Source organism: Schistocerca piceifrons, chromosome 4 (genome assembly GCF_021461385.2).
Source record: "Schistocerca piceifrons isolate TAMUIC-IGC-003096 chromosome 4, iqSchPice1.1, whole genome shotgun sequence".
In the NCBI taxonomy this organism is placed as follows: Eukaryota; Metazoa; Arthropoda; class Insecta; order Orthoptera; family Acrididae; genus Schistocerca; species Schistocerca piceifrons.
In genome coordinates this window covers 525,169,899-525,184,669 of record NC_060141.1, presented here as the reverse complement: position 1 = coordinate 525,184,669, position 14,771 = coordinate 525,169,899, and the positions used below count along the sequence as shown (strand labels likewise).

General features: G+C 44.1%; 1 protein-coding gene across 1 annotated transcript in view; it reads left to right on the top strand.

Annotated features, from left to right (window-relative positions):
- The window catches only part of LOC124795979, a 78,589-nt gene that overhangs the window by 11,439 nt on the left and 52,379 nt on the right, over window positions 1-14,771 (top strand). The window contains exons 2-3 of the mRNA XM_047260061.1: window positions 11,097-11,246; window positions 11,682-11,990. Coding sequence (XP_047116017.1) covers window positions 11,120-11,246; window positions 11,682-11,990 — 436 coding nt within the window. The 5' untranslated portion in view covers window positions 11,097-11,119. The remainder of the gene's footprint in view (window positions 1-11,096; window positions 11,247-11,681; window positions 11,991-14,771) is intronic.

Sequence of the window (14,771 nt, the reverse complement as noted above, 5' to 3'; positions counted from 1 at the left end):
TTGGTTGATGTTTGTAAATCGCCCTGACTACTGTCAAATGATTGGCAGCTGCTGCAAATCGGTGTGTTGGAAGAGCTCCTGAGAGTCATCTGCTTGTGATACTTGTACCAGAGGTACCTCAAGTACTATCCTCTCCTGTGGATCCTGTCTTCACTGCAGAAAGTACAGGACGTGTCATTACTCACCCACTTGACTGTGAGAGGTGTGTCAACGGTGGATTTAGGCATCCTATACAGGGTGGACGGGGACCAGGAAGCACTCAGGGTGTTGTACTGATACCCCAAACAACAGTTCTGAGGTGCTGTCTTAAACTGAAACTGAGCCAGTAGGACTCTCTTCACCTGTTCTGGGGAAACCATTTTGTCTGGTGTCAGGAGAAGGCAAATGCAAAAGGGTAGGAGTCTATTAATTGTCAGCAGTTCAGACGTGCCGCAAATAATGGTACCCCTTAGGACACAGCATGTTATCTTGGAAGAAGATTCATCATCCGATGGAGAAGTAACTTCAGGTATGCCCCAGGGAAGTGGGTTGGAACCTTTGGTGTTCATGTTGTAAATTAATGACTTTGCGGACCATATTAATAGTAAAATCGTGCTTTTTGCAGATGATACAGTTATCTATAATGAACTACTATCTGAGAAAAGCTGCATAAATATTCAGTCAGATCTTGATAGGATTTCAACATGGTGCAGAGATTGGCAACTTGCTCTAAATGTTCAGAAATGTGAAAATTTTGCACTTCGCAAAACAAAAAAATGTAGTATCCTATGACCCTAATATCAACGAGTCACTGTTGGACTCGGCCAACACATACAAATACCTGGTTGTAACAGTACGTAGGGATATGCAATGGAATGATCACATAGATTCAGCCATGGTTAAAACAGATGGTGGATTTCAGTTTATTGGTAGAATACGGGGGAAAGGCTGTCAGTCCAAAAGAGATTGCTTACAAATCACTCGTGCGACCTGTTATAGAATATTGCTCAAGTGGATGTGACCTGTACCGGATAGGTCTAACAGAGGATACTGAATGTATACAGAGAAGGCAGCACGAAAGGTTGCAGGTTTTTTTTTAATCCATGGAGAGTGTCACAGAGATGCTGAAGAAACTGAACTTGCAGAGTCTTCAAGACAGGTGTAGACTACCCCGAGAAAGTCTATTAAAAAAGTTTCAAGAACCAGCTTTAGACGGTAACTCTAGGGACATATTACAACCTCTTATGTATTGCTCACATGGGGATCATGAGGATAAGGTTAGAATAATTACTGCATGCATACTTGCATTCAAACAGTCATTCTTCCCACACTCCATAAATGAATGGAATAGAAAGAAACCCTAATGACTGCTACTATAGGATTTACCCTCTGCGTTGCTCCTCATGGTAGTTTGTGGAGTGTAGATGTAGATCTAGATCTCAATAGCAGTGGGACTGGAGAAGCTTTCTGAGTGCGACTCTTGACATGTTTCTGTGTTGCACCAGAGGAGTTGCTGGCAATGGTCCAGACGGGTTAAATGAGGCTGCACATTCCTCCAATAACTTCAACGTATCTTCTATATCACGTCCTTTCAGGTGCATCACTTTTTCACTTAGTACAGGTAAATTGACAGATTGTTCCAGCTTTAGGTATTCTGCATTTAAATACCTTTCTAATTCATCGTATAAGACTTCTTAGTTAGTTTTCAGTGTTTCTTTCGATATCCTCACGTCCTCTAAATGAAAGTTATCTTCACAGGTGCACACTACTCGGCTACCATCTAACTCGTGCACATATGACAAACTACCTTGTATGAAACATTGCGTTGCATCCAGTACCTTGTTGCCATGTATTGTATTAATCGGGGTAGCAGCTTCTACATTCACTCAGACCCGTCCTACTGTGCCTTTCGGTATCGTATCCCGCAAGTAAAACTCAGAGATTGTGTTTGCAGTTTAATAGGTTTAACCAACATCTCAGGTATTCCTTGAGACAGTTTGGTTCTTTCAACCATAAAACCTAGACTGAATTATGTCTTGCCCAGCTCTATTATGCGCTGCTGTAAATCTCTTTGGGTGTGATGTTTAATCAGGAATTCCAGACCCAGAATGACACCGTAGCTAACGCCCATGGTAGGAAGAACTTCCACACACACACTTGAAAGTCTCTCCTTCCAACTCAGAAACCCAACAGTGTGGAACTGAGAGAATTCACACTTTTACCACCCACACCAATTAACCTACAGCATGTTGGGCTCAAATTCATTGTACTCAATATACTCTGGCCAGCCATGGGTATCTGTGATCCTGTATGTAACAACAGCTTATGTGACCTACCTTTTACACAACTGAATAGATTTTGCCCCATGGTGTCCCTTACTCGAATTTACTGGGAGTGTTGCACAGTGGTCACAGTGCCTCTGTTCTGTTTAAAACAGGGGCACAAGTGTTTCATTGATTCCATCATCTTAGTGCCTATGGACATTTTCTAACAGAGTGCCCCATTTGCTTGCACCTCAAATATTGTGGCTTCATACAGAACTTTTGAACATGCCTAAGAGAAAGACGTCTATAACATACAGTCTATGCATTAAACACTTCTTGCTTCACCCTTGGTCTAGTCAGTGAATCAGTTTCAGTCAAAGCTGCTGCATTTGCTGCTGCTGCTTCATCCAAAGTTATCAGAAGCTCTTTCCATACCTTCTGCAGCACTTTGGATGGAAGGCCCTGCAAAAATGCATCAACCACCTGTTGTTCTGCTTGATGAAATTGGCTTTATTGACATGATCGTCATTCATTAATTCATACATATTGACCCTGATCCTTCTGATGCAGTCCACACAACACTCTAAAGATTTTACTTCCTTCTTTGCTACACCATTAAGTTGTTCATGATAATGCCATTAGATACCATATTTTTCTTCCTGAAACTCTGCGAAGGGCTGAGCAACCTGCAATTTTTCATTGCCCTGACGTGTTGTAGCATCCCCTACCAGTTTTAAATGAACTGCGCCCAACAACTGTTCATCACTCCAGGAATACTGTTCAGTTTCTCGCTGCAGTCTGGACAAGAATGTAATATTTTTAGAAGGCAGTTCCCCTTCTCGGTTCCAAATCTATTGGCTTCAGCTGCAAACTACTCACTTAAGTAATTGCACCATTCTGGTACTGTCAGGTGAGGGGGTCAAAAAGGGATCTTGTGTTTCAGGCCATACGCAAACTACCTATGAAGACAAAAATGCATTTCCCAGATTTACCTGGATTGGTGCCACCAATGAGACTGTACCAGCATGAAGGATAGGTGAAGACACGTCCAAAGATGAACCTTCCATTCTTTGACCTTTCAAATTATTTGCTTCTGTACTCGAAGCTTCATGTCAGCTCTGACCATAGCTACCTTATTTTTAGTATATGCTGAATTGCCTCCTGGGTTGTTGATTTCTCACTGACAGAGATTTTGCTCAGTATAGCATACAGTATACTCATAGATAAAGGAAAGTACAAAAATAACCAGACAGGCTTCATGATAATGCCATTAGGTACCATATTTTTCTTCCTGAAACTCTGCGAAGGGCTGAGCAACCTGCAATTTTTCATTGCCCTGACGTGTTGTAGCATCCCCTGCCAGTATCCCCCTACAGTATACTCATAGATAAAGGAAAGGACAAAAATAACCAGACAGGCCAAAAAAAAATTGCCGACACTTACTTGCAAACTAACACTGACCATGACTGCTACTGCACCGTCTTCTCTTCAAGGCTCTGTTGGAAGACCCAAGTCTAGTTCCAGCAGATATTCTGACACCAATACTATAGCAAGTGTAATATAGGATAGGATTGGCTGAGTGGTTCTCTGCTGGAGGTTGGTGGAGGTCCAGGCAATGAATGCAGCAAATCAGTTATTGGAACACTTTATCAACAGACACTAACAGATGTGGTTCAATGCACCTGAAACTGACAGTGGGAGGGATATCCTGTTCCTGGCATGTTGGTACAGATGCACTGACACAGGCATTCCCCATGGACAGCAACGGTGGCCTGACTACCACGGCATGACAGTGGATGGCAGCGGATGGCTGGTGGCTGGTGGTGTGGCATGGAGGTGACATCTGTGTGGCTAGGTTGGACATGGAAGCAGTGGTCATATGGTTGCAGCTCTGTGGAGACAGTGTCATAGGTGCAGCAACAACTGACACAGGCTGTGCATCATCAGACAGCCCAGACCCACCTGCGGGTTCGGGGGTTAGAATAGGCCCACGGTATTCCTGCCTGTTGTAAGAGCCGACTAAAAGGAGTCTCAAACATTTTAGCTTATAGGTGATGGTCCCCTCTTGGGTTTGACCTCCATATTTCCAAATTCTTCTGAAGAGCAAGCAAATTGGGGATGGGCACCTTACATGGTGCATTGTGTCCATCGTGCATTGAGACCTTTAGCCAGCTTTCTTGTCATCACATTGCCGTCCTGCTCGTTCTCCATCTCTTGGGCAAGGATACATTCCTGGGTGCGATTTACACCATGCACTACGCAGTGTTGCTTTTTGCGGAGATGACGATTATGAACTTCCTTGCGCACCTAATATCCAGCATGGTAGCCAGTCCGTTGTGGTGGGGCCGCCATGTACTCTGTTGGTTGAAGCACCCTGACAACACAGGGATCACTCTGCTGATGCCTGCGCCGTTAACTCCCCATATATGCCAAGGAGTAGATGCCTATCTCCCTGGGGCATTAGGACTCCCAACAATGGCCGTCCTGCCAGCTGGCCCTTGCTGAGGCTGGGTGGCGCCCGTGGGGAGGGCCCTTGGTCGGAGTGGGAGGCATCAGGGCGGATGACCCACAATGAAGTGTGGTACGTCGTCTCTTGCGGGTGGCCAGCCACCAGCAGTCTCTAAGCATTCTCGGGCTCAATTCGACGCTCAGAAATACGATCCCAAATCGTTACACTCCCTGGCCACACAGTGGGTGAAGCGTAAGGCTCTGGATGGCAGTGACAATTATTCGCCCTGGTTCCTAGTTTGTACGAGAGCTGATGGGGAGTCTTTCATGTCAACAAAGCCTCAATTATTCGTAGAGCATTTAGAGGACAAGTTTGCGGAGATGGAGGGCTTGTCCAAATTGTGCTCTGTGTCAGTATTGATAAAAACGGCATCCTCTGCCCAGTCGCAAAAGTTACTTGCTTGTGACAAGTTGGGGGATGTTTCAGTTACCATCACACCCCTTAAGAGTTTAAATATGGTCCAGGGTATTATTTTCCATAGGGACCTTCTTTTGCAGTCTGATGCCGAGCTGCGCGCCAGTTTAGAGTGACGAGGTGTTCATTTTATCCGTCGCGTTGATCGGGATCTGAAGGATAATCAGATTGCTACCGGTGCCTTCATCTTGGCCTTCAAGGACCAAGATCTCGCCGGACTCTCAGACACAATGGATGTCACTCGCACAGATACTCAATTGGTGGTAGCAGGTGACCCAGCGGCATAATCTGCCTCCTCGATCCCTTCACGCCTTTCTCGGCCATGGAAAATGTCATTCTCTGGTGGAACTGCAGCAGTTTTTTGCACCATCTTGCTTAGCTCCGACAACTTTTCAGCCTTCACCGTTTCCTCCGCATTGCTCTTCAAGAAACTTGGTTTCTGGCGATGCGAACCCCTGCCCTCCTTGGCTGTCGGGGTTATCATAGGAACCAGGCAGCTTATGAGAGGGTATCTGGTGGCATCTGCATCTACGTCCTTCACTTCGTTTACAGCGAGTCTGTCCCTCTACAAACACCTTTAGGGGCTGTCGCTGTTCGGGTGTGGACACCTCAGGCTGTTACTGTCTATAGTCTCTATTTTCCACCGGATGGTGACGTCCCACAGCGTGTCCTGGCTGCGCTGATGGCCCAATTGCCGCCACCTTTTCTGTTACTGGGCGACTTCAACGCCCATAACCATCTGTGGGGTGGATCAGTAGCAACAGGCCGAGGCAGCACCGTTGAGCAAGTATTGGCACAGCTCGACCTTTCTCTTTTAAATAATGGTGCCTTCACACATTTCATTGTGGCGCATGGCATGTACTCTGTCATCGACCTTTCAATCTGCATCTCTAGCCTATTACCATCTGTCCAGTGGAGTGTGCATGACGACTTGTGCGGTGGTGACCACTTTCCGATCTTTCTGTCACTGCCACAGCATCACTCTTCTGGGTGCCCCTGCAGATGGGCTATGAATAAGGCTGACTGGGACTTGTTCACTTCCATTCCCACTATTGAGCCTCTTTCCAATGACGCCATTGATGCGGTGGTTCACTCGGTCACCACCGGCATCGTTACTGTTGCATAGTCTGCCATTCCCTGTTCTTCTGGGTCCCCTCGGCGGAGGACTGTGCCTTGGTGGTCGCCCGAAATCGCTGAGGCGATTAAAGATCGCAGGCGGGCACTCCTGCGTCACAAGTGGCATCCCTCATTGGAACACCTCATCGCCTTTAAATGGCTCCATGCGCAAGCCCGTCACCTCATTCGCCAATGCAAGCAGGAGTGATGAGAAAGGTATGTCTCCACCATTGGCCTCCATACCTCTCCATCGCAGGTTTGGGCCAAGATTAGGCTATCTGACCCCCGTCAGTGTACCTGCACTTTCACTGAATGGAGCAGTCTTTAATGACTCCGACGCAATTGCAAACTGCTTGGGGGAGCATTTTGCTCAGAGTTCCGCTTCTGCGAAGTACCCACTGGCCTTTCACTCCCTGAAAGTGCAGTTGGAATGTCGGAGCCTTTCATTTCACACGCGCCACCCTGAATCGTACAATACTCCATTCAGTGAGTGGGAATTCCAAAGTGCCCTAGCCATTTGGCCTGATACGGCTCCCGGGCCAGATCGCATCCACTGTCAGATGCTCAAACACTGCTCGGTGGACTGCCAGCGACGCCTCCTAGACCTTTTCAACCATATCTGGGTTGAGGGTGAGATCCTGTCACAGTGGCGGGAAAGCATCGTAATCCCCGTGTTGAAACCTGGCAAGAACCCACTGGAGGTGGACAGCTACCACTCCATTAGCCTCACCAACATTCTTTGCAAGTTGCTCGAACGCATGGTGAGCCGGAGATTGAGTTGGCTACTTGAGTCTGGGGGCTTTCTGGCTCTGTCTCAGGGCGGGTTCCATAAGGGCCGCTCTGCCACTGATAATCTTGTGTGCCTGGAGTCTGCCATCTGTACGGCATTTGCCCGCTGTCAGCATCTGGTCGCCGTCTTTTTTGACATGCGGAAGGCATATGATACGACATGGCGACATCACATCCTCTCTACACTTCATGGTTGGGGTCTTTGGGGTCCGCTCCTGATTTCATACAAAATTTTCTGTCACTTCGTTCCTTCCGTGTGCAAGTTGCGGCCTCCCATAGTTCCTCCCGAGTTCAGGAGAATGGGGTACTGCAAGGACCTGTCTTAAGTGTCTGCCTCTTTTTGATTGCAATTAGTGGGCTCACTGCGGCAGTGGGAACATCTGTCTCATCTTCCTTGTATGCTGATGACTTCTGCCTATACTATAGCTCCACTGGCATTGCAGCTGTTGATCGGCAGCTGCAGGGCGCTATCTGAAAGCCACGGTCTTGGGCTGTAGTGCATCGCTTCCAATTTTCGGCTGCCAAGACCTGCTTTATGCATTTCTGCCGGTGACGCACTGTTCACCCTGAGCCATGGCTTTATCTTGACGGCGAAGCTCTTGCTGTGGTAGAGACGCATCGGTTTTTGGGATTGGTTTTCGATACCCGGTTGACTTGGTTGCCTCATATTCGGCAGCTTAAACAAACATCCTGGCGGCATCTTAACGCTCTTCATTGCTTGAGTCACACCAGCTGGGGTGCCGATCGGTCTGCCCTTCTACAGCTGTACCAGGCATTAATTCAGTCCTGTCTAGATTATGGGAGCCTGGCTTATGGTTCAGCATCACCTCCTGCATTGCGGTTGCTGGACCCCATCCTTCACAGCAGGATCCGATTCACCACTGGAGCTTTCGAGACAAGCCCTGTCAACAGCATACTTGTGGAGGCAGGAGTCCCTCCATTGCGGTTCCGGCGCCAACGATTACTGGCCACTTAAGCTACACACGTTTGTAGCTTGCCCGGGCATCCCAATTATCGTCTCCTTTTCCCTCAGTTGGTCGGCTATCTTCCGGAACGACGGTCCCGGTCAGGGTGTATGATCGCGGTTCACGTCAGAGCTCTTGTCTATGGGCTTGAGGTTTTCCAGCTTCCACCTCTTTTCTGGGACCCTCTGCGTATACCCCCGTGGTGTGTGCCCTGCCCAAGCCTTTGGCTCAATTTGGCACAGGGCCCGAAGGACTCAGTCCCTCCTGAGGCCCTCCGCCGCTGCTTTCTTTCAATCCTTGCCGCGTTTCAAGGCTCTGATGTTGTCTATACTGATGGTTCGATAGTTGCTGGTCATGTCAGTTATGCTCTTACTCTAGGGGATCATTATGAACAACACTCATTGCCGGCTGGCTGCAGTGTTTTCACTGCCGAGCTGGTTGCCATCTCTCGCACCCTAGAGTATATCCACTTCTGCCACACTTGGTGTGATTTTAATTCCTTTTGTCTGATCTCTGCCTGTGTCTTTCTTGTCCTGTGTCATCTCTTGTCATCTCCATTGTTTGTTTATCTGCAGTGACTCCCTGAGCTGTTTACGAGCTATTGACCAGTGTTACCGTCGCTCTCGTTTGGTGCTGGCTATCTAGGAGTCCCTCCATACTCTTGCCCATTGCGGCCGCTCTGTAGTCTTTGTGTGGACCCAGGGGCGTGTCGGCATCCCGGGAAATGATCATGTTGACACGCTGGCCAAACAGGCTGTCGGTGCATCAGCTTTGGAGATAGGCCATTCGGAGAGTGACCTCAGGTCAGTTTTGCAGCAGCAGGAACTTTGCACCTTTGGTGAAGAATGGCACATGCTTCCTTCACCCAACAAACTTCCGGCCATCAAGGAGGCTACCGGTGCGTGGTGCTCCACCTTGAGGGACTCTCGCAAGGACTCTGTTGTCCTCTGCCATCTATGCATTACACCTGGATAACACACAGCTATTTATTGCGCCGCTAGGACCCATCTTTATGTCGCTGCGTGTCAGCATTGACGGTGGTCCACATCTTCTTGGACTGCCCACTATTAACTCCGCTCAGGCAGACGTTTGCGCTGCCTGATATGCTTCCTGCACTTTTATCAGATAACGTTGCGATGGCAGATTTAGTTTTGAGTTTTATTCGTTCAGGGGGTTTTTATCGCTTGATCTAAGTGTTTGTCCCCTCTCTCTCTCTCTCCTTTTTTTTTTTTTTTTTTTTTTTCCGTACGATTTTAGACTGGGATTTTTAGTGCATTCCTTGGTGGTTGGCTTTTCCTTTTTAGTTTCCGTAATCGGCCAACCACTGCCACACTTGGTGTGATTTTAATTCCTTTTGTCTGATCTCTGTCTGTGTCTTTCTTGTCCTGTGTCGTCTCTTGTCATCTCCATTGTTTGTTTTTATTCCTTGTGGGGGGTTTCAAGTTCATGGAAAAAGGGACCGATGGCCCTAGTAGTCTGGTCCCTTCAATCCCACAAACCAACCAACCAAGACAGCCCAAATGTGACGACACCTTGTCAGGCTGGTCGTGGTAGTTTAAATCCCCCATTCCATAGGCTGACAGTTGCAGAAAGCCCATGTATCGAAGTTGTGACAAAACATCTGGAGCAGGGGTGATGGTCAGGTGTTGCATAACCAGTATGTCACTTGGTCATGTAGCAGGGGTCCACGTGATACCCCTCCAGTTGACTTGCAGAAGCAGGCCTCTACTGACATTGCTGAGCTGATAGTGCATTGGCTGACAGTTTATAGCATGGTTTCATTGCTGAGTGGCTTTTCTGGCTGCCAGATTCTGCAGATCTGTACATCTCGAGAATTCATTGCAATCTTAAGTTGACATGCATAAGTTCGAACAAGTACACCTTCGTTGAGTGATTTGGGTATCCACATGCCTTCCATGTCATTATTGAGTGAGTATATGGTGTGATCACTTTTGAGGAATATAATTATTTCCACAATACAGCATACATGGCAGGTGCATGTTTGCAGTTAAAATTCACTCCACTCTTGTTCATTGTTCCTGTATGGTATTGTACCTAAGATCATTACTGTATAAAAAATATTTCCAATTTGAGTTAATGAGAGCACACATGAAGTTCCTTTTGTAATATTTTTCACTTCATATACAATAATATTGCATTCATTCCTTGTAATTCTTCAATTTTTTATGCAAGTTTCAATGCAGAATCCTTTCACCCAAAATATGGTTTCACTACTAATGAAACAAACAAAATACTCTTGACTATCTAAATTTCCTTAAGGTGTCTGCAAAGTAAAGTATTTTGCTGCTAATCCTTTCATCAGAAGTTATGATTTGTTTTGTTTATTGAATTTTCCTGATGATTCAATGATATTTTCTGGAAGATGATTGACATAACAAGAATTACTTTAATTCACTATTGCACATTTTGAAAATACATTCTTCTGGATGTTAAATGTCTCTCACACATTTCACTTGTGGTACAAGTCTATATTCAAAATCTGTGATTGTTACATTCTGTAAATTACAATGTAATATGATGGTGGAAAGTTCCCAAAATGTGCTCTGCAAATAAGAAAAAAGAAAAAAAAAGAAAAAGAAATGTAATGTGTGTGTCAAGGAATCATGTACGCAGGTATATCACGAGCTAAATGCAATTTTGACAGAAAAACAGAAGGTAAATTGGAATGGGACAAAGGAATATCTCCTGGATTTGTAATGAAAGGACTGTTTTGCAAAATCCACTCATTCTGTTTTGTACTGCAGACATGGTTGCCAACATTGACTGACTACCCATGGTACGAGATGTAAAAGCAGAAACTTTGAAGTTCTGTGTCAAACACATAAAATATTCGTATTTCCAGTAACCTGTAAATACATATTTGACCTTCATTCCTATTTTAATGGTGACAGTGCAGTGTTACCTCATGTTAATGTATGATAAAATCCCATTCTCTGCACTTTTTTGGTATGCTCTGTTTTTGTTTTATTTTAACACATGATTAACTGTGTTGCAGGTGTGTTTTTGTTTTATTTTAACACACGATTAAATGTGTTGCAGGTGACATTGTGTCTTTTGTACTCATGTCGAAAGAGTTCTTGAATACAACAGACATTTCTGATACCTTTGCTGGTGTTCCAAGAAAACAGAAATTTGTAACAAATCCAACACCTTCGGCCGTTACCAGATATGTATGCATTTCAAAAGAAGGTAAGATTTTACAATGTCCAAATTTTTGTTTTCTTTGCAGTCACAAGAGGATTCTACATTATTTATTTCAGCTTGGCACTTAATGCAATTTTCTCATGTGGCAAAAATTAAAATTATTATTTTTTTCATTGAGTAGTATTGCTGATATTGAGAATATTGCTTATAATATTTTGAATTTGACTTAAGTAGTGAACAACTATCTCTATTTAATAATAGAAAGTAATTTTCCTGTTAAAACCAGAAAAACAGTTTATAAATGACGATTTGGAAAGGGAAAGAGATTGAATAGACCTAACAATATGAAATAATATTGTAAATATGAAAATAAAAGTAATCTTGTCATAAAAATCAGGAACAGGGGATTAAACCATTGCTCAATGAGAAACACTGTTTTCCACATTGCAAATTGTTTGTTCAAATTTGTTTACTTTGCAGCAGATGGTTCATCCCATTCTCAACCCTTGGCATTCTGGGAGAGTGTGAGAAATAATGATCCAGTAGTTACTCAGCATGTGTGCTCTTTTGAAGAATCGGGAAGTGATGTTAGTTCATCAGTCGCATCCACCAATGTGGTGCTGAAAAAACATGTTGCAGTCATTCCAGCAGATGCAATACCAGCATTTCCTGGTTTTTGTTCTGCTGAGCGTCTTAATCAGAAACGATACAGCCAGCATGAACATGTTTCTCACAAACAGCATCCACCAGCACACATCAAGTCATGCCGAGAACAGCAGAAATCCACAAGTGGGCAGAAGCATGCTTACTTATAAGTCACTTTTGCTTAGTAAATCATAATTCGCATGATCTGTAATCAGGAATGCCACTGGAGTGTGTTATGTATATATGTAGAATAGTGCTCACCAAATACATAATTTGTATCAGAATCAATAGTGCACAACATTTTGTTAGCTAACATTGTCACATAGAGCCAAAGAAAAGAATAGTGAAAGGAGAACCTGAATGAATGTTCAAAAAAAAGAATGATCAATTCAGTTCCTCGTATCAAAGGTGATAGGCAAGAGCAGAAAGGCTTGTTGTATGGTATGTTCTATAGGTAATCAGGAAATGTTTAGTAGATCAAAACCTGCTGCACAATTCCTATTCAGACATTGAAACAAACAGTACTACTCATAAAAATTAATAATTGAAGTAAGCAAGCAAAATACAGCAATTGTAGAGAATCTGTTGAATGAAGTTACAAATGTATGCCAAAACAGGGCTAGCAGAACATATCTTTTGTAATAGACTTTTGTAGGAAAGGATTAATTTGCACTGTTGATAAGTAATTTTGTTATAGAACAATAATCATTCTCTTGTGCATGTTTTTGTTGACAAATTATGTTGTTGAGGTAGCACTATGTAAATGTCAAACTATAGACTGCTTCCCCAGTAATTAATGTAATTCAGGATTGTGGTGAAAACGATTTTTCTTCATTTCACATCCATCTTGGGAGCCTGCAAAAGATTTTCAAATTAGTAATGCCATTAAGTTATGTTTTATTTTAGTTCTTTTTGCAATTTTTGCGTGTTCTGCTTTCATGTACTGGTCTTTTGTTTACAGTTGTTCCTGTAATTTCTGTGTAGCTTTATTTTGCTGCTTCTACATTGCGTGTAATTTTCTCACTTTCTGGTCTTTGCTACTTACATACCTCTTTCTCATTAGTTTTCTTTGCTGTTGTCATAGTTACACTCTTAATATCAGGTGGTTATATTAAACTGACGATGTTCAGAGTGCTGCAGTGACGGCTTTATACATCGCAGGATGCCAGAACATTGTAGGTATGTTCATTAATTGGTGCACTCATGGAGTGTACTAAAAAAAAATAGTAGTTCCACTTTGTGTCACCAGGTGAAAATATGGCACAGTAAACAGAATGTGAGATGTTTCCTGTTTTGATGTTAGTATGCTGTTTGTCGCTTGATGACGTGTGTTGATTTCTTGTGTGAAGTGACATAGCTGGTGCAAAGGATTATAAAGGTTGAAGTTTTCCATACAAAGCGCAATGGTATTGAGAAGAAAGGCCATGCACTGCTGATAATTTTTTTTTTTTTTAATCTGAATTGCAGCAGTAGCAGCACTACATTGTGGGAACATCGCCAACAAAAACAGCTGTGAGGAGACCTCGTGTCAATAAGTGAGCTAAAAAATATGATCAAGAAGTGTGAAGAAATGGGTAAATTAGGTGGTGCAGCAGGGGCAGGGAGGTGTCCCATTCCCATGCCAGTTGTTGAAGTTGGTGTACCTGTAGTTGACTGTGCAGCACATGCCTCAAATTCTGCAGCAAGTGCTCAAGCGGTGTCATGGGAATTCTCTCTCCTCTGGTCAACAGTTCAAAAGATATTGGGTGCATTTTACACTCGTATCTGTACAAGATTCAGGATGTGTACCATATGATGCCCCAAGGTAGGCTACAACACCATGAATTTGTCATTTTGTCATGTTTCCCCCCCACCCCCCGCATTTGTTGAGATGTATGATTTGAGACCAGGGAATATTTTTTGGACAGATGAGGCACGTTTTACTCTGCATGCTGCCATGAATACACAGAACTGTTGCACATAGGGTTCTACTCTGCCACTTGTTGTGCAGGAGCATCCATTGGACTCAGCTTATGTGGCTGTGTGGTGTGGTTTCACAAGCTCCTTCATTCTCGGTCCATTTTTCTTTGAGGAGATGATGCCTTATGGGCCTGTTAGGTGTACAGTGACATCTGTACTTTATTAAGGACCTCCTTGTGTAACATGTGATTACAGTTTTGCAAGAATGCAACTGTGTCCACACCACGATTTTCATGCAAGTTGGGATGACACCACATGTTGCTTGCAGGTGAAAGATTAACTTCGAGAAACCTGTGGTAATGACTGCATCATTTCCAGGCAGTTTCAAGATGTGTGGTCTTTCAAATTCCCCGACCTAAATCCATGTGACATCTGGTTTTGAGGATATCTGAGAGATCAAGTCTATCAGGGATGTATCTGGACTCTTCCTTATATGTGGGACAGCATAAGACAACATATCACTCTGCTTACACTGGATATGCTGCAAGCAACCATGCTTTAAGTAAGCATCATGTTGCTGAGTCAGGAGACTGTGTATTGAACACATTTTATAACTTTGAGTGTATCCTAATAAACATGTCAGTAACACTATTATCATGTGTTTGATCATTCCCCTTATCCTGCACCCACACCACATTCTGACTGCTTTTTTTGAGTCGTCAGTCTTCTGATGGGTTTGTTGCTGCCCATCATGAACGCCTTTCCTGTGATAACCTTGTCACCTCAGATTATCAATTGCACCTCATGATAATAATTGCAACCTATGTCCTCAGTTATGTCCTCAGTTAGTTGCTGGGTGTGTTCCAATCTCCATCTTCCTCTATAGTTTTTACCCTCTACAGCTCCCTCCAGTGCCTTGGAAGTTATTGCCTGATGTCTTGACAGATCTCCTGTCGTCCTGTCCCTTCTCCTTTTCAGTGTTTCCCATATGTCCCTTTCCTAGGCTTTTCTTTGGAGAACCTCCTC